Source organism: Clupea harengus, chromosome 8, assembly GCF_900700415.2.
Source record: "Clupea harengus chromosome 8, Ch_v2.0.2, whole genome shotgun sequence".
NCBI classification, from domain to species: Eukaryota; Metazoa; Chordata; class Actinopteri; order Clupeiformes; family Clupeidae; genus Clupea; species Clupea harengus.
In genome coordinates, this window is record NC_045159.1 from 15,955,438 (window position 1) to 15,980,464 (window position 25,027).

Consider the following 25,027-nt stretch of genomic DNA (forward strand, 5'->3'; position numbering starts at 1 on the left):
GGATATAATATACAATGAAGCAACATATACCTCCAAAGAAAGCACTTAACAAACAAAACAATAATTACAGTTATATTTGACAAGTTAGGTACAACTTCAGAAATACAACACAAATACAACAATGATGCCGTTATCGTTTGTTTGGTAATGTGAGAGATTCTATCTCTTCATCGGTGTTTGTTGTGGTTGTATACACTAGTTTTAGCATGGTATCTGCTGTAGATACAAATTGTGCACAAAGGTCATTCTTAGTTGTGTGAATTGTGTGGGAGAACATAACATGACTTCCAGCGCGCCTTCCACTATAGTTAGCGTAGAAAATAATGTCTTCTAGTCAGTTCTCATGCATTTCTCTTGGTGTGAATGAGAAGATCACGCTGCAGGTCAGCTTCCAGACTGCCTGCCATGGCCTTGCCAGGGGGATCAGTGATCAAGGTGAGTTTATTAAACACTCCACGGCCAAAGTAATCAGCCACCACTGAGAATCCATCGTTCGAACATCGTAGCTGTGAATCAGAACAAAAAATGCTATCAATGTTCACACAAAGGGACAAGCAAAAAGCCAAAGCGCCAGTGATCTCAGAGGAAGCGGTGGTACCTGTCTATTAAAATGATCGTGCAGGTCCCTTTTTTGGTCCTGAGCTCGTAGCATGTCCATGACCTTTCGGTTCTCTGGCGTGCAAGTGGGACACTCGGCCTCGCTTTCAGCATAGCTCTCGAAGCAGTGCTGGTGAAACGAGTGACCACACAGGAAGTGCACTGAAGGGAGCTCAAGTGGGCTGTTGCACATGCTGCACTTGGTCTTCTGGAAGATCTTAGCGCTGTCAATGCAAAATCAGGCCAGTTACGTCTCTGTACACTTTTCATTATCAGATCTCACGTATTTCTGAAAGACACACACCTGCTTTTCAGCTCCTGTATTTCAGATCTTAGGTGGGCAGTTTCCTCCCGGTACTGCCGAATCTTGCGGTCATCATCCTCAATCTGCAGACTCTCTCTCTGGAGTTTGTTGATGAGGTAGTCCTTGATCACAGAAAGGGTGGCTGTTGAATTATGAGCCAATGTCTGCACAACTGGAAGAAAATATGTTAAACAGAACCAGAAAAACATACATTACAGATAACATTAGAGGCTAATTTTGTTTAATATTAATGAAGTGGGGATGGACTCTCTGGTCTAGACAGTCAACTCACCAAGGAGTGGAGGCATTAGGTTATTTTGGTCAATGTGCTGCAAAACCTCACTGATGTAGGCTTTGCAGTCTTCCTCTTTACGTGCAAAGTAACCCAAGGCCTGCTCCCACAAGCAAACCTCCTGATCACCAAAGCGCTTACATGCTTCAACCACTTTCCCATACTCTTCATTTTGCATGTGGTAGTGCATAATCTGCTGGTACCTTAAAGAAAAACATACAATATTCTTAGAATATACACAAACCACTTAAACACAACTGATACTTTTAGTGTGATGTCTATATGTCTTCACAATCTTGCTGTTTTTACATTCTAACAGTGGATTTAAGATATATTATATCTAAAATATAAACATGATGTAACTTACAGCTTGCCCTTTTCATACAGATAAAGAATTCCTTCTTTGAAATTGTGCATTTGACAGAGGACAAGTGCTTTGTCAAAAACAGTATTGTCACTTCTCAGTAAAGACAATGCTGCCCCCTGCAGGACTTTCTTCTTCTGCAAGAATGAAAACAGAAAACATTTGCATAATGCTACACACACATCTGGTCTATAGATTCAAATGCAATTACTATTGGGAAAAAAACAAAACAATAATGCCATATCTACAAAGCACATTTCCAAAATAAAAAACAATTAAAATAAAAAGGAAAGAAGCATTTCAGCTCTGAAACCAGCCTCAAAATTTGTGAAAACTTGAGTGTCATCCACTAGACTCCTAACCAACTATATTATGATACACACAGCTATCAGTATAGGAGCCAAAACTCAGGAACTGATGTCATATGAAAAGATCATTGTAAGCACACTCATAAATCATTCTGTCTACTGTCACATTCCTTAGAGAAAGTAACTCTCAGCAGTTTCAGGAAGTTCTGAAGGTCAGATGCTTTCTGAAGATGATCCCATGCCCTGGTTGCCAAGCAGCACCAGTGAAAGGCGCTCTCCACAAGGCAAAGCAAGGCAAGTTTATTTCTATAGCACATTTCATACAACAGAGGCAATAATAATAATAATAATACTAAAAATAAATAAGAGCAAAAGGAACATTCAAAGGAAAAATAAAGTGAAGAGATTAAAACGGAAGTAAAATGCATAATTAAAAGAACATATAAAGTCAATAAAATAGAATGAAACATAATTAAAATGACGTACAAAGTGCATAAAATAGAATAAAAACATTGTGGAAGTAGCCCAGACTGTGTTTATCGCTTTCAGACCACCAACTAGAGAACCAAAGATCAATAGCCCACATGGCTTAACCGTGAGCCTGACACTTCAGTTAGTTCCCTGTCAGGAATGACTAGAGGTCTACTTCCAGAACTAAAGTGCACTATAACAGTTCTGATGACAAATAAAAAAATTGAATAAATAAAAAAGTACATAAATAAAAAGGAGAGTGCACGTGATCTGACAAAAAGCATCTGAGAACGGTCGTGTCTAGATTGGAAACTGGCTACAGTTGAAGCACCTTTGACGTCATCATGAAGTTGGTTCCAGAGCAGCATACCTGAGCACATGCCCAGTGCCACACCCTGTAACCCAAGAGCTAACTTGCACTCCTACTCCATATGGCGCTCTAAGGAGCCCCACTCTGAACATACCTCAGGGTTTTGCTCATGCGCCCAGTCCTGCAGGCGTAGTTCCAGCAGCGTGTCATACACACCCTGAGACGACAGGGGCTCCACCTCAATCATGTGCTCCAGAAAAGCTTTCAGTTCCCGTGGGTTGTTCGCAAATATGGGTATGAACTCCTCAGGACTGGCCTGGTTAGTGGGTAGGAAGACAGGTTCGTTTGTCAAGTAGTCATTTCAAAGGTCACGTGGAGCTCACAAACGATACCATGTAAATTGTAAAACTGAACTAAAATGAGTAAACTCTTTCCTCTTACCGTATTGATTGAGGCTCTACCTGCATGGTCTCGGTCAGAGGAGTCCTGGCTGGGGTGGTAGTCCGTGCACAGGCCCTTCAGCAGGAGAGTGGTGTCCTCAGGAACATGGAGCATCAGAGTTTTGCCATAGCGCTTCATGTTGCTCTCCGCCTGCTCAAATGGGAGCCGGCCAATATAACGCAGAGCCTCTTGATAGTTCTGAAGTAGTTTTGATCCAACGAAGAAAGAAATAGTGCCGTTATTCCCAAGAGCACATTTTATGGACAGTTTCAACATTTAAAAGGATAAAACAATAAAAGGGTAACTTGGAACTTTACATGTGATGTTTGAAAAGAAAACAGCCATTTTACAGCATCAGAAAAACTAATAAAGTATATAGTCCCTGGTACATGCAGGCATGATTTATTTTACCTTGAGATCCTCAAGCTGAATCTTCAAATACCATTCATGATGCATGTGCCTCTCTGCTAAGAACACAGCGTGACTGTGATAGCCAGCTTGACGGAGTACCTTGATGGCAATCTCCACGTCAAAGTGGACTTCACTTTCACTGCTCTTTGGGGACAAGAGACAGGAAGACGGAAGTTTAGAGGCTAGATTGTGCCTGATTTTATATTACCTTTGGAAGAATACAGTTGATTAACATACCTTTATGAACTCCTCTAGTTTGGAGCTGTCCTTTAGTTTAGTATAGCAGTTGAGTAGTAGTGTGGTGTGGTCGGCATTCGGGAGTGATTGTCTGTGCAAGGCCTGTAGGTATGCGGTCAGGTTGTGGATCCTCTGTGCATCAAGGAATTTGCGGATCACATAGGAAGGTTCAAGCTTTCCTATTGTGCTAAAGAGGACACATGCTTACATTAGCACACATACTACATGCTTTGCTAATTATGCAGGATGCTCATTCAAAATCCTGGATCAATCATTTTATTGTGACATCATACGTTGTATGGAACTCCCAGAGTTTCTACCAGAGGGGACTTTTGTGCTTCGTGACTAAAAAGCCACATGTTGTAAATTCACCACCCCTAGACTTTCAAAACAAACGGGGTGAAACTATGCTAATAAATATTGTTCATGATGAGAATCATTCATATGTATCTGTACTGTTCATTAGTTTTGGTGAAGGTTTCATCAGTCTGAAATATATATTAGAGGCAGCAAGGAGTATCTACAGAGCCATTTAGTTAACAGCCAACAAACTTCCCTGGCAAACGCCAAAAACAGCACAGCTAATACCAATAATTGCTATAGACAGTAACCCTAAAAAACTGTAATAACACACATTGTTGGTTTAAGTCATTTGTTTCATGTTTCATACCGGATATACTGTTGGATGGCTCCATCGTGGTCTCCTTTAATGTAGAGATGGTCTCCATATTGCCTGAAGATTTCAGACAGGCCATCATTGTCCAAGTGCTGACTCTTGGCAAGGTTAATGGCCATCACAAAAAGGTTCTTCTTGAACAACATCTACAAACAATCCAAGACGTTACAATAAGTAAAGGATTATTGTGTAAGCAACACACTGAAAATAAACTATTTATAAATTCAGGATCAACTGACACATAAACTGCAATCTTGGCAACACTTCAGGAGAACACAAACGATGGCATACACAGAGGTGGGTAGAGAACGCAAACGCTGTACTCAAGTGAAAGTATTGTTACTTTATTATAATAATAATAATAATAATAATAATAATAATAATGACTGAAGTAGAAGTAGAATTAAAAGTGCCCATCAAAAGAATGCCTTGAGTAAGAGTACAAATGAACATCATAAAACAACTACTCAAGAAGTGAGTAACGTCATATGCTGATATTTATTGCACCTATTAGGCATACTTGTTGTATTAAAATGTGAGGTTATGCCCAAAAGATAAATTTCTAAATGCTTGTCTGATGAACATATCATAGGCATCTGCACATTTACGTACTTAATCACATTCCACCGGATAAAAAAAAAAAAAAGTAGGCAGGACTATGTGACTATAAGTACATTTTTTGTATCGTACATGTACTTAAGTAAGAAGAAGAAAGTATTCTGCATTGTAACAGAGTAAATACAACACATTCCTACCCACCTCTGCATACAACATATCGCATATAACAGGTGGTCAAAAACCAACATGGCTTAGTCACTATTTGTCATATTTATTTGTCTCACCTCCAGCTTGGTCTGCGTGTCTTTCTCTTGCAAAACGAATATCTTCCCATCTCGGGTCAGGACATAGAACGAGCCCCATTCTGCCAGCACATCAATGATGTCATCAAATGCAGCACTGTAAGCTATAAACTTGTTGTCCAGATCGTAGATGGTCAAAACTTGCTTTTCAGTTGGAGAGGTCTCTCTGCTTGCAAATTCTGGTCTGTAAGGAAATACATGCCTCCAATGCTTATGTGTACATCATCGTAATGCATGTATTACGCAAAATAGATGTGAATTACAAAGTAATGTGGAAAATATGACCAAAAGCGAGTGATTCTACTTACTTATTGGGTGACTTTGCATCTCGAGTGAGTAACAACAGATATCCCCTGTGCCAGTGTGCCAGGAGCTTATGTCCATCGAAAGCGAAACAGGGCCCCCGCTCATCAGGCTGGTAAAGGTAGACGCAGTCATCTCCGGCCACAATGAACTGAGAGTCCTGTGAGGGGTCTGTTAGTGCGGAACAGCGTAGCGCACAGCCGTGTGTATCCAGCTCCAGTTTTGGGTATTCCTTCACCGACAGGGTGTAGCACTGATGATAAACATAAAAGCAGTGGGAGCTCTGTTATCAGGGGGACCTTTTTACAGTTGGAGAGAGTGGAGCAGCAGATATGATCATGTCAGAGCTTTACCATACCTGAACCTTCTCAAGGGTGGCAACAAACAGATGTGTGACCTTGCCAGCCTGGCGAAAGGCAAGACCTGTGATTGGGCAGGTGCCCTCATGAAGAGTCAGGGTTTTACTGTGCCTGTCCCTGGTGATATCTCCTTTTGTCAGAACCACGCTGCCATCCGTAAAGCCTTCAAAGACACAGCATGACAAAAAAGGTGTTGATCATGGTCAACAGTGCACCACTGCCTTACACTGATTAATATTAATACTAATACTTACCAATAGCCATGAAGTTGAGATTTTCATGCACACTAAGGCAGGACACCTCTGTAGGTTTGTTTCCAGGGATGGCTGGGAAAATCCGTGTACACAAAGGATTTCCACTGTCCCTCTTGTCTAAATTCCATACCTTCACCTAAAATTTGACACAATACAGCATTGTAAACTGCTAAACATGATCATTTTTCCCTTTTGAATTAAGTTGCATGACTGATAAAATAGCACCTACGAGAGGATTTATCCCCTGCTCATCCTGGCCAACAGACACCAAGATGCTGTGTTGTTTAAGCTGATAAAGGTGTGTCACACGAAGTTTGTAAGCTTGAAAAGACGTCAACTGCAAGGATCGTGTCAAAAACCAAATCTGACCCTCCATATGTGCACAATGTTAGTAAAGGACAAACGACAGGTTTTGCATCATAAAAGACTGACACGATTAAACTTTATTTCTAACAGTTGAGTATCTGACCAGGTAATTAGCTACAAAACGTGGAACCGTGACAATTTAGTTGCCATTTCTTCACTGCCATCGTTGCTGCACAATTAACATTATATAGCTAACGTCACATACCTTGCTAATCAGCTAACAGTAAACAAATGTTTTATGTATTCGTTTTGAATAAAAGGATATCTCCGAGTACAATGTGACCTCGCCCGGAATCACAAGCCGATATTCCGATTGGTAACATGAAATTCTTGCCATTTTCTCCAGGGTCTTTCACTGTTTCTTTATCAAAAAACACAAATCGCCTCCACTGTAAGAACGCAGCCATCTTTCCTCATTCAGTGCTATTTGTCATGTGATGCAAAAACGCAAGTCATATGATGGACAAGGGGGTGGGGGGTGTCTGTCAAGTAAATAAGTCCCGGAACTAATGGAAGGGGCTTTTTTAATCAGAGTTGTTCCATATACAGAACAAGTAAGGCATAGTCCCTTTGAAAATATGTCAAATCAGTACAAAGCAGTGTAAAAATTAAGGCAACTAACGTGTTTTCTCTGAACGTATGAAAGAGGGAGGAGACCTCTAGTGTGTTCATAAACGACTCGTTTAGACAGCAGGCCCGGTTACATACCTATGTAACTTTGCAGTTGTGTACAGGCCTTTACTGTTATGGTAAAAGCTGGGCGTGTGCGCTAGCCATAGCAATGCATGGGGAGGGCAAGGATACAAAGATAGAACAAATACAGCAGTAAGTTTAAAGGTTTCGCGTTTGCAAGTATGCCTAATATACTATTCTATGAGCTTGATCCAGAAGCGAACAGATTAGATACATGTTCTTTCATGTTGTAGACTGCGCATGTCACAATCACTTCGATCATGGCCATGTTATCAGGTTGTAATGCGCATGTCCAATCTGTTACTCACTTTGAGCTAGTTAGCAATAGCTAGCTTTCAAAGAAACCGAGCTAGGGCATTTGTTCCTACAGCTATTTGGGGAAATAATTTTAAACGTTTGTAAACATCACATGAACACATATGGTTGTAACACATCAGCTATAGTCACTGGCCACGAACTAATCCCCAGGCGAGGACGTCCAAAAACTAACGACAATGGTTGATGATTCCCGTTACCACAATGGTAAGAATGCTAGCTATAATGCATGAGTTGTTCACTAGCTAACTGGCGCTAGTTAGCTCTCCACGTTGTGTTAACTTTGTCGAGTTGGTCAATATATATTACTTGAATCGCTTTGAGTTAACCACTTGCTATGTTCACCATCTTTAGCAATTAATTGGCCAAACAGTTACACCAGGGTACCAAAACATCAACAGATGGTTAACGTTGGAGGCCTTTCGTGTAGTCGTACTTGAACACAGCTTGCAGATAGCCTGTGTCTGTTTGCTAGCTAGTAATGCTTGGTGGTATTTGTTCATGCGTGCACTTTCAGAAGGGTCCATGCAGACAAATGTTACTCAGTATAGCACCGAAGTATTTAATCGCATTTATTCTGATTTGCAGCACAGTAACATTGCACAAATACTTTGATGTGTGAAATATCACAACATGCCTCATCTGGGCCATTTTTTTGTGCTTCAGATCATGACGATCGAGCCGGAGGTCCAAAGCATCGTACACGGAAAGGCAGGGGACCATTCAGGGCGCCCGTATACAGTGAACAGTTTTCTAAATCGAGGCATCGCGGAGGACACGGTGGGGCCGCTGGTACTGGGTCCAAGGGAAGGTTTGAAGAGAGCGATGCCGACATAGCCATGATGGATGATGGTTCACAAGATGACAGTTCACAGCGTAGATTGTGAGTGTGTGTGTGTGTTTTCGGAACTTTACACCTGCGTTGTGTTGTTTGTATTTTTGAGTGATTGGTTTGTTTTGTCAGCATAAACCCTTGCCAGCCAGTTTTGAAAATCATGTTTATTGTTATAGTAACCCATATGGAAGGCCAAATGGCCGGAATCGCAGAAGAGGAGGGGATGGAGGAGGCGGTGGTTCATATCGAGGCAGACAAGGAGGAGGTGGTGGAAGAGGAGGAGGAGGAGGCGGTGGTGGTGGAGGAGGAGGAGGAGGAGGAGGAGGAGGAGGAAATGGATGCAAGAAGTGGTTTAAAATGAGTGTGAGTTTGAGCTAACCCTTAAAAGTTATTTTGTTTAAATGCCATGAAGGGATTTAGCTGTACTTGTTATGTCACTAGCTGTAATCTGTTTCTGTTTCACAAAGACATTTTGTCCATACTGACCAAGGCCAGTTTATATGTTTTTATCTGTGAAGAGTGCAAGGCATTGGCCTTGCTGATGTCAGACCTATACTTTTTCCTCAGATTCCACATGGTAAAAAGTACGACAAGGAGTGGCTGCTGACAGCCCTGCGGAATCTGTGCTCTGTGCCTTTCCTTCCTGTTCATGTAAGTTTTTTTTTTTGTGTCACCCTTATTCAAATTTTATGTTTAACGTTATTGGAAAGGCAATACCAAATTGGCATCAAAAAGTATTTCTAGACAAACCAAATTCTTCATGAATAGGGAACAAAATAATATCAGGAAATGAAAATGTAGTGCATAATAATTATTATTTTATCATGTCTTCTAACGTTCATTACTTTTACAATTATTTCATCACTATGACATACGTTTGCGTGTCGTATGAATATGAGTGTTTCATTTCAAGGATTTGTCCCTAATGATGGCAAGTCCTCCTCTTATGTCCACAGTATCATACAGATGGCCATAGAGCTATGTTCTATATTGAGGATTCCACAACTGCAAGTGCTTTGGCAAAAGTCTCACGAAAGATCACAGATAAAGAAGGCTACAAGGTACGTCCGTTTTATGACTACAGCTGTTGGCATGTTTCTCTCCTCTTTTTTGAAAGGAAATATTGTTTAGCATAGATGCATGTCTTAATGAGACTTTGTGTCATTTCCAGGTGAATGTTCTGATGAGTCCATGTTCTCCCCCTGCCTTCATCACCACTGAGTTAAAGCCAGAAGATCTGGAACACTTAAAGGTGTGACACTTATGCTATGATGATCTACGACATATGACAGTACTGTTCTGTGTCTAGTAGAAAGTGATCTTGTTGGTTTTATGTAGTCATGTTGAATTGTGTTGTGTCTTATTTCTTCTCTTTCTCCCTTATTAGCAATGTATGGCGAAACGTTTTGATGGCTCCCAGCAAGCTCTTGATCTGAATAATATAAGGATAGATCCTGGTAAGAACACGTTTTAGAGTTTTTGTTGTTGTTGGTCTTACTTGATGGTCATGTATCCCTTTGTCTCACTTATGATATTCCCACTGTTCTTTCTTTCCCACAGACTTGGTGTCTCAGAACATAGAGGTTGTGTTGACGAGGAAGAATTCAATGCAGGCAGTTATTAAAATCATTGAAGAAAACATTCCAGAGGTGAGACATGACATTGGTTAAAGTGTAAACAAGATTTCTGCTACTTGCATCCCATGTCTTGAAAAGGAACGAGAGATATTTTTCATTACCTCAACACACAAGCTTGGCTATATTATCTTTCCATGATGGAAAAAAGCGGTTTCCTTGTCCTTCCTAATTTGCATTCTCCTCTTCAATATCTTCCCTTTAAAGCTGTTGTGTTTAAACCTGAGCAATAACAGGCTGTACCGACTTGACGACTTCTCCAGTATTGTATCCAAGGTACCAAACCTGAAGATTTTGAATCTCTCCCATAATGAGGTGGGTCTCTTATAGTGAATGAAAACGTTGATAGTGCTGAGTTGCCATGGGAATGCTGGTCTACGGCTGGTTTCTGATGAATCATTTTTGCTTGTTCAGATTAGATCTGAAAGGGAGCTGGACAAGCTGAAGGGCCTCAGACTTGCAGAGCTGTGGTTGGAAGGAAACCCCCTCTGCCAGCATTTTAAGGACCAGACCATATACATCAGGTTAGTCCAGCATGAGTGTCCTTAGTGCACTGAGAGAATGTGAAAAACATGAGAGGATGGCGGCAGTTTATTATTTGCCTATTTTATTTTGCTTATCTATTACTTTTGCCTTTTCCTTGATTTGGAATTAATAGAAATGCACTGCCCCTTTAAATAGCACTTCTTATTTGCATATAAGACAAAGGTGAGGCAGGAAGGTACCACAGACGTAAAAGTACGCATTGTTTAAATATGAGTGTAGTGTATGCTGTTCTCTGACTTACATTCTTATACGGCATATAGCACAAATGTTTCCACTACTTTTCACCATTGTTCAGAAAGGAGACCTCATGCACTTGGCTTGAACATTAGATAACCACACCAGTGTCATCTAATAAGTCTTAAATCACCACGCCACTCTCTTCTCCTCAAGGCTGGGCCAGGCTCACGGTCAACCAAAACAACAGAGCCCGCCCGCTCGCTCACACAGCTTTCACCTGCTAGTTTATCTCTGTCATGCCCCAGCCTCAAATGCCCTGACCATACTAATTTAACCCGGGCACTCGGATGACCAGCCACTGCCTCCAGCAGCACCCAACCACAACTCCACTCCTCCGACTCAATATGCATCATGTACATTACACTCAGGGCTCTGCTCAGGAAGTGCTGCGATAGCAATATTCGACGTTAGGACTTAGTGCTTTTTTCATTGCATCACCATCTGTTTTCCCTGCCTCACACTCTGAATGAACTGCTTGTGTCATCCTTTTCCATGCTATGTAGGCCATGCTCCCCCCTACAGAGGTCACCACACACCTTTGTCATTCAAAATTGAAAACTAAAGCCATTTTCTATTTGCACATTCAGGTGTGCCCTACAAAAAGTGATTATGTGTGTTTTTTTCTGTTTCACCTGTAAAAAAAGATGTTGCCTTTTTGAAGGCTGTCTTTCACCAGCAACCAAGGAAGTAAATCTCAAGTGGCATTTGTTAACACCAGCTCTTTAAGCCTCTGTCATAGTGATACAATCTGCCCTGTTTTCCATCAACCTCATGCTTTTTGTCAGTGAAGACGGCTGGTTAGCCATTGACGGGTAAGATCCCACCTTCATTCTCTGGGACGACCTAAGGCAGGCACAGCCAAAAAACTGGCCTCATCCACGCGCTTCACAGAGAAGACGTGAGCAGACAGCCTGAGCGGTACATCAGCCGACTGGAGAGTCAGGAACCCATTCCTGAACATCCTGAGTGCGCACTGAGCTCAAGGGCACACGTGAAAAGGGCAATTATCTTGGTGCCACAAGGCAGAAATGCACCTCCCCTCACCTCTACTTGACCATGGCTTCCCAGTTTGACTCTATGGGACCTCTGTCCCTGCTGACTGAAGCACCGGTCGGCTGGCTCGCCGTGCTTAACTTGCTGTGGGCACACTACACTCCAGAGCATTACACTCTGAATTTGTAATGATGACCCCCTCGAAAACGAGATGCTGCATCTCAAGGGGTTATCCTCCAAACAATACATTTCAAATATGGGAGATTGAAACTGAGTAGATTGTGATCCTTGGATATTATTATTTTTATGAAATCAAATCCAGCAACATTGCAAAACTCCAGTGCTAGGAATCTGCACACAGTGCTCTGTAGTGGGGGAGAATGCTTGGCGTTACATTTCTGTTCATTCTGGCTGGCTGTGTTCTGTGCTCCTCCCCCTTCCTCATGTCCCGTGCTGCATGCTCTTTGGCATTAACAAATTCTGTCCTTCATGTGGGTGTGCTTTCCCTTTAATTTCCTACTAATTAAAACCTTTATTTGACACCCTTGCTTATCAGTCATTTTCTTTCTGTTCTTTGCATGTTTCATCTGCACAGCAATGACACTAATTGGAGGAAAATGATTAAGAACTAGTTAAGAAGCCTGAGTCTTTATTTAATGCACAGTTTTATCATATCTGTAGTGGCCACAGTGACCGGCAACTCTCTCTTGACTGTTTCGTGGTTCTCTCCCTAACACTTGCGCTTGTCCCAGATCTGACAGCATCTAACGTATGCTGATCTTCGTGTAGTCTTAATTGTACATTTCAAACTCCTCATGATCCAAGTTGTTAGACAGTTGTGCACACACACATGATATGTGCGGTTTATCTCAGGTTTTCTAAACTTAAGCTTAGTGGCCCCTTAAACTTCTGATGATGCGTGGGGCAAATCTTCGAGCAGTTGTGACAGGCAATCACATGATCGATTTCTATTGTTCTGATTGGATGATCGCATAACAAGTGGCCCACTGATGATTCCATTCTCGATTTAAATTTGTTAAAAAAGTGCCTGGGCAACATCGCTCAGCATCATTGCTGAAAAGGTTGCCCTGTGTATCACCACCACCCTTTGAGCAGCAGCTCTGTGCTCGTGCACCTGACTGCCCTGCCCAGTTCATAGTAGAGTGGGCAGCTGCACACTCACTACTGGTCACCACCCCCCATGCCCTAACGCATCCTCACTCCTCCGAGACGGCGGGGGATGGTGGTGAGCACCGCTGAGGGGTAAGTACTGGTTGATGCGGAGGGTGGGTGGGTAACTTGTGCCCTTGAATTTTGGTTGGTGTTGAAAGTTACTCTGCAAACATTTCTTAGATTTATTTTTTTGTAAATGGGCGTGCACATTCAGGTCTGAACGTGCCATTAAAATGAATAATGATGTAATTATCATCCGATGGTTTATTCCAAAACACAGCTGTGTTTAATTGTTGTGTCTGTTTTTTTTGTACGCTCACACATTCTTAGTGGTTGTGGTTCCTTTGCTGTGGACACCATAGCCAAATCACAAAATGAACAGCTGCTCGTTATTACATTCTGCTATGTTCCTAAAGTACAGCAGGAGAGGCTCTTTTAGTGCCAATAAGATGCATTCCAAAGCTCATTTGTCTTTGTTGACCAATAAAGCCCATCAAATCCATAAAGTTTTGAGCTTCGGGTAGGGACTGTTCCAGGGTACCTCTGCCTATCCCCTACAGGGGTAGATGGGGTAGGGTCTGGGGCAGGGCTGCTGGTGGAAAGTCTAGGTTCAGACACTTTGCCTTCACATTTAAATTTTCTCTTTGGCACAACCCAGGCTGAAGTAATATATGGAATCAGTGGGTTCAGTACCTGGATGTGATGCATACAGAGAGGCATAGATCAATCATGATCTGTATGTAGTAACTCTGTGCTTTGTTTGTCCTCTCTTGTGTGTTTTGAATGTTGGACAGTGCCGTTCGTGAGCGACTCCCCAGACTGCTGAAACTGGTATGTCCGTTTATGATTTTTCTTTTCTTTTAAGACTTGGGTTGATCATGGTCAGTCTACAGCAGCATGAACAGGCTCTGTTCTCTGGAAGTTACTCTGACGTTTACCTGTGTGCCCTAGGATGGAAATGACCTCCCTGCCCCCATTGGATTTGACCTTGAAGTAACCCCAGCTGTACTGCCGGCGTGTAAGGTAATGGCAGCTTGCTTTGTGTGTCCAAAAAAGTACTGGTGATGAGGGCGTTCAAAACAAAAACAGAAGAAAATCTTCCAAACGAAACTGTATTAACGAGAGAAATGTCAATCTAAGTGTTCCACTGCTTTATAATGTTGTTTTAAATTGTTTTTATAACAAATACTTGTTTTTTTTTGTATCTCTCCATATTCACTGTACAGCCCAGTCACTTTGGCTCAGAGGAAATAAAGACTCCAGTCTTGATCTTCCTACAACAGTAAGATTTCCTGTTTTACACTCTCTGTCTTGGTGTGTGTTAAGCACATGGAGATGAGTGAAAGTGTGTTGATTTCTCCCTCTAACTCTCCTCAGGTACTACAGCGTGTATGACTCGGCTGACAGACAGCCTCTCCTGGACGCCTACCACGACACGGCCACCTTCTCCCTGACCATCCCCTTCTTCTCACAGAACCCCTCCAAGTATGCGTCACACGCTCCTCCACATAGGCCTTTGTGGCTTTTCCGTACCATTACTTTAGTTCTAAAGACACTAACATGTTGCAGTGTGGAGTAGGCAATGAGGATTTTGATGTACACTCTGAAGTCCACAGGTTCATCATCATAAAACCGTATTTGATCTGTTTTAAACAAGAACTCTAATCAAATCAAATAAATAGGCTATATAAGTGTGTCCATCTCTGGTGTTAGTGGGTTGGTGTTTCCTCACTGTCAAAGGGGGGCTGCCATGAAACTCTCGTCAAACATCACTTTGGCATGAAGCCTAACCAGCACACTTTTCCTGTAAGGCCCACCTGTAACGTCAGCATTTGTTTATACGTTTAACCAAATACGCTTAACCTCCCTTTGAGCGCCACCATAAGGAGCCGTTTAGAAATTTCAAATGCCATTAATGTTGTCGTCATGCTCATGCCCATTTATTTTCAGTATGGTTGTCTCCAGACATGTATGTTAATACTCACCTAACCTTGATTTCACATTTTCTGATTGTAGTATTAGATGTCTGTGATGAGGGTGCATTTTGCATGTTGTTTCTTAAATAGAAGACATCTCTGTAAATCTTCTAATATTTTAATACTATTTTCTTTTAGATGTACTTTAGGAGACTATCAAAAAGACAGTCGCAACCTGAAAAGGCTCAAAGACCCAAGTAAGTGCACTCCCACGTAGTTTAATAAAATTTGAATTCTTTATTTCTGTAATTTAAAACATATATGCTGACTGTTTGGCAAACTTTTTGCTGTGCAGCCACCCGATTCCGACTTCTGAAGCACACACGTCTTAATGTGGTGGCCTTCCTGAACGAACTCCCCAAAACTCAACATGACATTGCCTCTTTCAACGTTGACGTGAACACCTTCACAGTGAGTTCACATACCAAATTCTCTCATTTCATTGTGTGTGCGCAATGTTCTAACTTATTTTTTTCTCTCACTTCTCAATATAGAATACACTCTTGTCGTTCACGGTCAGTGGAGTGTTCAAAGAAGGTGAATATATACTTGAGGTTTTGGTAGTCACATTTCCGTTCTATTCCAATTGAAGTAACGATTGTAAAACTGTTTGTCTGACTTGGCTTTTTTTTTTCTTTTCTCGTACTAGTGGATGGTAAATGTCGGGAGTCATTCAGGGCATTCTCACGTGTCTTCATTGCAGTACCAGCAGGAAATTCAAGGTTAGGATTTGGCAATTGCTATTAGGCAAACGTGTGCACTTCTCGTTAGACTGCTATAACTTGATGCCAGATTTGTTCCTCAAACTAGCAACCATGTCTTTCCACATACCAATCTGTCTGCTCTGCTGTGTGGCCTACAGTCTGTGCATAGTGAACGACGAGATGTTTGTGAGGAACGCCACGACGGAAGAGATCCGCAAAGCGTTCGTGGCTCCTGCACCAACCCCCTCCAGCAGCCCTGTGCCCACACTGACCGCCGCCCAGCAGGAAATGCTCAATGCCTTCTCAGTGCAGTCGGGCATGAATCTGGAGTGGTCTCAGAAGTGAGTCCCGTGCTTCTTACTCGCTTACACTTCTTTTGTTTTGTTTTGTTTTTTGGTTATTCTGAAACATGGGTCTTTGTTTCCATCTTGTATTTTTTAACACAACAGTTAACAGGATTCATTTGTTCAACCCTTTCGCCCCCAGGTGTCTTCAGGATAACGAGTGGGATTTTGACAGAGCTGCTAAAATTTTTACAGATCTTAAGGTAAATGCATAAAGCAAAATTTTCAAAAAACATCTTGTTTTGAGAGCGTAATTTGTGTTCAGTTTTCTTAATGATAAGAAGCTGTTATGGATGAGGAAAAATATGTATGTATTTTAAATCTGTTTTTTTTCTTCTTCACAGGCTCACGGGAAAATCCCAGATGTCGCTTTTATAAAGTGAAGATGTTTCCTCCTTTTGTCATGAAATGTACATACATGTACATTTATTTTTACAAGCATCAATAGAATTTTACAACCTCTTGCACTATGAATTATGAATAAAATATCAAAACGATCTTATGTTGTGTGCCAACCTCTGCTGACTTTTTTTTATATTTGTTATTTATAAAGCGCCGTGGAGGAAGGATACATTATGAAGTTGACAACAATCTTCACATCGTATATACTGCTATTTAAAAGTGTGGAATCACTCAGAAAATGTCATGCTTTTATCCATCAGGTTGGTTGCAAAATAAAGACTATATAGTCAAGACATAGACAAGGTTAGATTCGTTTTTCCTGTTGTGCTTGAAACTTCACTTAATTAATAGCAAATATAGAAATGTTCTCACGCTGTCGGAAACACTTTGCTCAAATTGGATTGGCTTTCTTTCTGCCCTATGGTCACACTGCTCCCACAACAGCTCAACAGGGTTAATATCCAGTGACAGCACTGACCAATCTATTACGCACTGAATATCATCAGACCACTGCTTCCTTAAATAGGTATTGAATTATACGGAACAGTGCTTTAGGTCATAGTCCTGTTGTAGGATTAAATGCACTACTATAAAGCAGGGTATGTTCACAGGGTATGGTGTTGCAACATGGAGTGATAACCTTCCTTGTGTAAGATTCATTTTACTCTGTACAAATGTCCCATTTTATCAGCACTCACATTTCCCCCACTGGGTTTGACAGGGCATTTTCCCCATTTGCCCTCCCTGACCCAAACATGTCATTTCCCCCCCAGTCATCCTCTGTCCAGCGTCGGCCCTTTTAGTTTTTCTCCTTCTGTTTTTGCCAGTATCAGAATAGGCTTTTTGATTGGAATGCTGGTCTTTTTAGCCAACATTTCAGAGTCGTCAGAGAGCACTTCCCGTCCTAACTGGCACTTCGACTAGTGCGTAACTTGCAATTACAGCAGTTGCACTTCTGCACTCTTTCTTTCTTTTTATTTCATTTTGTTATATTTCTAATGTAAAGTAGTATTTATTTATTGTTACACCAGGTTCTATTGCTCGTAGCTTGAATATTCTCTCCCTTGTACGTCGCTTTGGACAAAAGCGTCTGCTAAATGACTAAATGTAAATGTCGTCTCTTCACTGATGAAGATGACTGGCGTTTTTAACACAGCTTCCAGATGAAGACGTGAGGTTTTTAGCCTGCCGCCCAGCTGTGCACCAGGGTCTCCCGCTTTTCTCGAACCTGTTTAGTGCGAGTTTGCACTTTTCTGTGAAATAAGTCATGTAAACCTTTATAAGATGTTTTTCCGTTTCTTGGTAACCTTTTGTAAGTAATAGCTTTAAGTTCTCCATAACAGACTGACAAGTTTCTGGAGAAAGTTCTTTCTGGTCAGTTTTAGACTATAATTGAACCCAAAAAATACTGAGGTTTCAGGCACTTGCTTCCAAAACTGTCTTCAGCAGCACAAACATAAATACAATAGGGTTGTATAATGACAAATTAGCCTTTGCACATCATTTAGGATTAGCTGACAATGTGCAATTTCAGCACAGGAGTGATGACAAAAAGTGGACCTTTCTCTGGCTGATTTTTATTGAAATATTTTCATTGACAGCATTCAAAATGTCTAGACTCTAGTGTTATGGATTTCCTTTAAAAAACAAAGACATTTGAGACTCAACTTTTGAACAGTGGTGTACTTTATTAGTCTCAGTAATACATTTTGTAAACAGGGATATTTTGTGTAACATGGTTTCTGCATAGCTATGTGAAAAAAATATTATTGTGCGCCTTAGCTTGATTCTTTTTCACTTTAGTTTCCAAGGGATACTGTCGGGTGATCTATGGAGCAGGCTGTTAAGCCAGGTCTAAGCCAAATCTGACATGATGTTGGTTGCCAAGCTACAGGTTAGCCCTGTGCCATCAGGTTCCACGTTGATTTTCTTGACCACGCCATCTTCAACCAGCATGGAGTACCTAAGGAATTCAGACGAGACGGATCAGCAGAGAACTCGGAACCATGTGCCTGCTCATGAAGACTGCCACCCAGTGGACTGCCGCTAAACTCGAGCCTTGGACTTGATCCAACTGACCCATTTGATTCAGCATTCGCCCTCTAAGCGGTCTAGAATAGGCTGACCACTACAGGATGTGACGTTGTCGTTACGCAGTACGGAATTCTGGGTAAACCTGTTGCACTTTGTTAGCAACAAAGATTTTTGCAGTACTGTGAACATTTATACCATAGCCTGATGGCAGCAGTAGTAATCATCTAAAGTTATCTTACTCCCTGTGTATATGGAAGATGAGAAACACTGCATGTTTAACAACAAAAAGGAGAACAAATACATAGAGTGGTAATACCTTTTGGATCTTTGGTTTCCAAGAACTTGCACAATCTGATCACTGTCCAGTAACAGATCCACAGCCTAGATAACGCAAAAGCAGGGCTGCACTAAGAAAGCAGTACATTACACAATACATCAAAACTACACTTTTACTCTTAATAGGCACTCACCTTTGTGAAAGCTCCTGTGGGATCGGCAAGCATTCTCACCTATGGATTAAAAAAAATGTCATTAATAATTCATCAAAAATAAAGAAGTCACAGTATGCAAAGCTATTAGCCACTAGTTTACAGTATGTCCATATTTCTGGTACAATGTTACAGCACTGAAAATGTAATATTAGAACTAGTGTAGGTCCACTTGGCTTTGCGTGCGTTAGACTTGGACCTTCCAACAGCCCAGTATAAATGACCTGATTTCGTCCACTACTTACTTTGCCATCCGTTCCATGTTCTTTGCCCCAAGCTGCCATGACAAATGCATCATTTACAGAGACACAGGCCACTTCCTGTATGCCTTTGCTTTTAAGTTGCCCAGCTTGCTCCACAAACCCAGGAAGGTGAGTCTAAATTTCAACATGGTAAGAAAAAATAAACTCCATCACCACAATACATCTTGACCAACACCTATCTGTAAGCTTACTGCAAAAATCAGTAAGGGTCATTTTTGATAAAGTATTATTTGAAAGTCACAGACGAACAGACCTTGGAACACCCTGGCGTGAAGGCTCCTGGGACAGCAAATAGCACACCTTTCTTCCCCTTAAAGAGCTGATCCATGGAAACCTTTTTCCCAGGCTCTCCCTCCTGGACCTCAACTGCAGGCAGAGGCTCTCCTACCTAAATACACATAGAGGTCATCTGTTGTAAGTAGATGTTGCTATGTAGATAATATTAAAGGTGCAATTCACAGATGATTTATAACCCTGATACATTTTTTTTGTATTTCCTCACAAGGCAGAAATATCTTTTGGACAGGAATCAACTGTACACTTTCATTGGTCGGTTTTAAAAGCTGATACGCAACTGAGATGGGATAAAACGTAAAAAGGCGTCATTCATTGATGCACCATTCATCTATAAAAATCACGTTACCCAATTCTGCTACAGTGACAGGGCTATATCAACACACATGCGCATAACAAAGGATACTGAATACCATCAGAGATACCAGAATAGTCTGAAGCCTACGAAGGGATAGATCATAGAAATTGCAGGCAACATCAATTCCTTGCCCCGATGTGCTGTTTGAGTCCTTAATACAAAAGTAACTGAAAACACGTTCAATATAAAATGCAATTCCTATAGCAAATGGATACCATAAATAACGTACCTTAATATAATGGGCTATGCTACAATAATTGGGTCGCTATAACTACGGTCTATAGGCTATATAACTGCAAGAACTATTTTTGGATTATAAAAGTATCGTGTTTGTTAAATGCACTGTTAAACGATGCATGATGGCTTAATTCGTAAGCAACTAGCTAACTTTAGCAATCGTCCTGCCATTGTCTATCATGGCAATACCATTTAAAATCGAACATAGGTTAGCACTGGGTAACTTAATCTAGGATTTAACGTAAAATAATCTAATCTAATAACTAATGTATCTCTTTTAGCTAGCTAGTAAGCTAACGTTAGCTGCTGAACGTCACGAATTAGCGCTTAACCTTACAAACGGAATATGTTAAATTCGTTCCCGAAACAGTGACAACTAGCCTATCTATTGAGTGAAACAACATCAGCATGGCGGCCTAGGATTTGAACCGTTACGTTGGCTAGGCCATTTGAAGCGCATTTAATGTCCAAAACGCGAAATGTGCCTTCCGCCAAGGTCAAGTTCGCACGCAGCTAACTTTTGGATGACAGCATATTTTGTTGCAGAATTCAAGTGAATCTTACCTTAATCGGCATGTTGACGCAAAATGTGGTGTGCAGAGGTCTGATGTTATGGACGACTCGGGTCCCTCTGAGGATTGCTGTTGCAGGATTCATTGGTTTATATCTGCAGTAGCCACAATTGACGGCGTGTGAGCGCTGGTTCCACAACAGGAGACGGTACTACCATCAGTCTGACCGGCTGTTCCCAAAGTTGGATTGCTCCGCCCCAATGAACATGATTTGCACCTGCCATGCCTCTCCGGGCTTTGCATACTCGCTTTCAATCAAAACTAAACTGATTCGTGTTTGGTCTAGACTAATATATTTCTCTAAAATGGAAATCTGAGGAGGAGATAGAATGTAAACCAAAGCGTTTCCTGAAGAAAACTATTTTAGCCTAACACAGCTTCAAAAAGAATGTGCCTAAACAAGACATTCCTTAATTAAAACTAAAGTAAACCAAAACAAACCAAAATATGCTACTGTAAAGGACTGTATTAGTTATGAAGGATTAAGTAGAATAAAGGATTTACGGACCTAAACAGGTGGAATTATGTTGTGACAGTAAAACTGAGAAGCCAGTGAAAGAAATTAAAAACACATGACTTGTGTAAAACTTTATTTTTGTGTAAATATGCAGGTATTAGTCAATTGTTATAAGCTAAGCCACTATGTTATTCTGTGGGTTTTGAAAGCCAAATGATTGGCAAAGCAGGCCCAGTCCACCTCCATATCTATTTACCTTTTCTTTTGTGATTTCTCACTGGCTTTCTTTCTTGGATTCTGATTGGCTTTTGGTCTTGATTCTGCTTGGCTGTTGGTTTTCTGAATTCTGATTAGATGATTTGGTCGTGAACAGAAACTAGGGCTGTACCTCAAAGCCGTTTCACACCATTACAAGGAAACATGCCTTCAACCTGGAAACTGTTGCAGAACAGTGCACACTGTTTTCGGAGTGAACTTGCCCCAAGACACAGAAGCAGCCAACCAGACTTTAGGAACCAGACAATCATCATTCAGAGAAGGAACAGCCCATCAGAATCCAGGACACTGTAAAGCAATCAAAATCCAGAAAACTGTAAAGCAATCAAAATCTAGAAAGAATCAAACTAAACAGAATCCAAGACAGCTTACAGTTGATGAGATTCCAGTAACAGCCAATCAATCATGAGAAAGAAAGCCAATTTAAAAAGCCAATTTTAAAAAATGCCTTTTCTGTAAATTACCTTTTACTGCATTCAATAAGCTGACTGAATATTGATTCTTTAGGAGTGTTGCTAACAGTGGCTGAAATTATGTTGCAGGTGAATCAACAAGCTCATAGTAGAGAATGTTGTGTTTGAACTTGCAACTAGGATACACACCTCCAGTTACTGACTCGTATCTCGTAGCCAAACAGATGTTCACATATCAGTCTGGAAACAGTGAAATGTAAAATAAATGTGAGTGGGAACAATAGCATTAATGCCATCTTGAAGGCAGGGTTTTAAGGATGATTGAAGGTCTTTGGCTAAAAGTACAGTGAAATGCAAAAGTTATGGGGTCGGACTTACCAAAAAAAAGCAACGTGCTTTGGTTTCACATTTTTAACAAGTTGTTTCCAGACTGTGAACTCTTGTCACATCTAGTGCTGAAGTCACATATCTGGTCCTGCAAGTTTCAGACAGCGATTCTAATTTGCTGAACCCAGTGAAAAGGGCTGCATTAAAAAGGCCAAGTAACCCTATTCTCAGGTTTCAACGACTTGTATTCCAGGTTCATTAATGGCTTGTTTCCAACCTCACTGGAGGCATTGTCTGAGGCTGGATTTCAGATGACTTTCCCTTTGTCATCACCTAAACCATGCCCCATAATGACTTTTGTCACATAACCTGACACCCTTGCACTCCAAGGACAAGTGACCAGACTTTGATTTATGGTCAAAAATAATACCCAGTGGGTGGAGCGTTATGGAGGAAGGGTTGGATAAGTTGGCCTGACATTCGCCTCTGAATCAGTGAATGCATGTGATTATAATTATTGTAATATATGTGTTTGTGTGCTGTGATGTGCTGTGTGAGATGAAAATGAGTTTTCAAGTGATTGTATAGCTCATTTATTTGCTAGAAACATTCCATGATCAACCATTCATTCAGTCGTACACCCCGACCATCTGTGAGCTTGACATTTCTTTTGGGCCTCTTTATACAAGTCAAGGAGTCAAGGAACTGCAGGGCAATCATGTTTCATTGCAACTCATCTCATATAGCATGTGCTGCAAAGTTTCAACAGAATTCAGAATCCAACTGCGAAGCATCTATTGCCTCTCTGCTAGTTTGTGAAAACTATACCGTTGCTCCCAGTAGCATGTCAGCAGATTATTATTAAGATTATTTTTGATCAGTTAAGATAAAACTAAAACATTTACAGGATGTTATCTCAGAGCTGGCAAGGCAGCCAGAAATAATTCAATTAAATTCAATTTTATTTATTTATTCGGTAACATTAACAATGTTCATTGTCTCCAAGCACAGAGCTCAAGGCCTCAACCCCCCTAGAGCAAGAAGGAAGAAGTCCCTTTTACCAGGAAGAAACCTTGGTCCGAACCCAGCTCAGAAGGGAACCCATCTCCTTGAAGCCAGAACCCTTCCTTCTAAAATAGTGTTGAAATATAGTCTCAATTTTTAATAGCTTGAATCGGTTTAATTATTAATTATATTATTATATAATTAACTATTTTGGCAAAAGTTTGGTGTTGTGTTTGTCAAGTTATCAGGGGATTTTTTAACTTCTGCCCAAACTTGAAAAAGGCCTTGGCCATCAACAGGGTTAAAATGGTAACGACTCTGACGGTTTCTTCATTCTTCTTTGTTTTATTTGAGTTCAAATACTTCTTTTTAATGCAACACGTCTTATCAGTAGCATCCCTGGTAGTGGCCAGCAAGTTAAGTCCCCCATTAGCAGTCACCATATGCTTTACAAACACTCACACTAGCTGTGCTTAAGTGACTCTGCACTTCCTGTATTTCCTGTCATGAGGACCACTTCCTGCTTCACAATTAAAGTTGTATTTTCAAAACAAAAGTCCCTTCCCGGTTACAATCTGACAGCACACCTCCCACTTGAGCTCCTGGTGCCAGAACCCAAGGAGGTCACGTCACTCTTCTCTGGAGCGTGCCACTTGCTCCTTACAAAGAGATTCGGGCCTGCCAATTGACACCACTTCTTCCAGAACTTATTCACCTCCGACTGGATCACTCTCAGCCTTTTGTAGGGGTAACCCTCAAACTGGAAGTCTCCTGGGTCTCCTCTCAAGCTCGCCCCAGCAGGAGAGAGTTTGGAGTGAAATCCTTCTGCGGACACCATCGGTGAGGCTAGGCATACATGTCAGCATGAATGGCTCTGGATGCCATGCAACTGAACACGATACCCCACACCTTCAGCCTCACTCTCTTCTTCACCTCATCTTTCACTTCATAGGACCCCTCTTCTTTTGAGGGTGATGCCTCCCACTTTGATTTCTTTGGGGTCTGGTTTTTAAGGCCTAGCCAGCTATCAGCAGCCCGTCTTACCCAAGCAACGACATTCACCAGCCTGGACAAGCAGCTAAATCTATTGACCTCCAAAAGATTTTTGAAGGCTGAGTTTGAAAGTGCTACTCTCAGCACAACTTCACCCTGTCTCATTTCTGGATCAGTTTCCGATGCATCAGGGCAGACAATCAGGTGGGTTGGGTCAGTATCATTTTTTTCAACAGAGTCTTCAGCTTTGGTCCTGCTGTGGTCCTGGGTGGTGACCCCTCGGCATCTCTTCACTTGACCTCTTGTCATTACTGCTGAGAAGGCCTTCCTCTGCAGCTTACTGATGCTGTCCCTGGCGTCAGTTACCACTTCCTCAGCTGACTGACTTGGCAGGACAAATGTTTTGTGCGTCTCAGAGGGCGTCCTCGTTGTGGTGTCTGCTACTCCCCTTTCCTGCCTCCCACTTTGCGTAGACTGGACCCATGGCTTCAGAGAAAATCCACCTGCTTGCAGAATTTCCTCAATCTCCTTGGTCACTTCGCTCAGTCTGTTTGCATTATTGTGGGATGTTAGGACATCATCCATGTAGCTGTCTTCCTCCAGTACCCTTCGCGCCTCCTTGCACTCAAGGACGTCACGGTGAGTTGCAGCTGTATGCCTAGCCTCACCGATGGTGTCTTGCATGTGAACTGTCTTGGTCATGAAGGGGACCTCAGCAGGGATCTCCTCATATTTGATGGCAGCTGTTCTCATAGAACGAGCAAAGTGTGTCTTTGACTCATGTGCCGTCATGTTTACTTGCTCAAACAGATCAGGGTGCGCTCCGCCCACTGTCTTTCCAAGAGGGCTCTCCCACAAGACGAGATCTCCAACAACTTTCACCCTTTGTGGGGCAAGTCTCCCTT

General features: G+C 41.6%; 3 protein-coding genes across 4 annotated transcripts; 1 reads left to right on the forward strand and 2 right to left on the reverse strand.

Annotated features, from left to right (window-relative positions):
- Positions 1-59: 59 nt before the first annotated feature.
- On the reverse strand, positions 60-7,002 carry vps11 (VPS11 core subunit of CORVET and HOPS complexes). Its single transcript, XM_012827683.3, has 16 exons — positions 6,819-7,002; positions 6,417-6,565; positions 6,188-6,323; positions 5,933-6,096; positions 5,580-5,827; positions 5,254-5,455; positions 4,406-4,557; positions 3,736-3,922; positions 3,499-3,642; positions 3,088-3,285; positions 2,801-2,962; positions 1,561-1,694; positions 1,194-1,396; positions 902-1,073; positions 599-821; positions 60-506 (listed from the first exon to the last, which is right to left on the reverse strand). The coding sequence occupies exons 1-16, from the start codon at positions 6,958-6,960 to the stop codon at positions 342-344; spliced, it is 2,781 nt and encodes a 926-aa protein (XP_012683137.1). The 5' UTR covers positions 6,961-7,002; the 3' UTR covers positions 60-341.
- A 468-nt stretch (positions 7,003-7,470) lies between these two features.
- Positions 7,471-16,700, forward strand: nxf1b (nuclear RNA export factor 1b). 2 transcript variants are annotated; one of them, XM_031572085.2, is made up of 22 exons: positions 7,471-7,768; positions 8,228-8,444; positions 8,573-8,759; positions 8,964-9,047; positions 9,353-9,457; positions 9,568-9,648; positions 9,784-9,853; positions 9,957-10,045; positions 10,238-10,345; positions 10,445-10,554; positions 13,774-13,810; positions 13,931-14,002; positions 14,206-14,261; positions 14,357-14,464; positions 15,094-15,152; positions 15,251-15,366; positions 15,450-15,492; positions 15,605-15,677; positions 15,818-16,000; positions 16,146-16,206; positions 16,348-16,413; positions 16,557-16,700. In XM_031572085.2, the coding sequence occupies exons 1-21, from the start codon at positions 7,741-7,743 to the stop codon at positions 16,384-16,386; spliced, it is 1,926 nt and encodes a 641-aa protein (XP_031427945.1). In that variant the 5' UTR covers positions 7,471-7,740; the 3' UTR covers positions 16,387-16,413; positions 16,557-16,700. The 2 variants fall into 2 exon arrangements, with proteins under 2 accessions (XP_031427945.1, XP_012683138.2); XM_012827684.3 differs by lacking the exon at positions 16,557-16,700 and having other exon boundaries at positions 7,473-7,768; positions 16,348-16,505.
- Positions 16,701-18,073: 1,373 nt separating this feature from the next.
- prdx5 (peroxiredoxin 5) lies at positions 18,074-20,827 on the reverse strand. The gene is made up of 6 exons (XM_012827685.3): positions 20,644-20,827; positions 19,444-19,578; positions 19,173-19,304; positions 18,910-18,948; positions 18,756-18,820; positions 18,074-18,368 (listed from the first exon to the last, which is right to left on the reverse strand). The coding sequence occupies exons 1-6, from the start codon at positions 20,734-20,736 to the stop codon at positions 18,260-18,262; spliced, it is 573 nt and encodes a 190-aa protein (XP_012683139.1). The 5' UTR covers positions 20,737-20,827; the 3' UTR covers positions 18,074-18,259.
- Between the last annotated feature and the right edge of the window lie 4,200 nt (positions 20,828-25,027).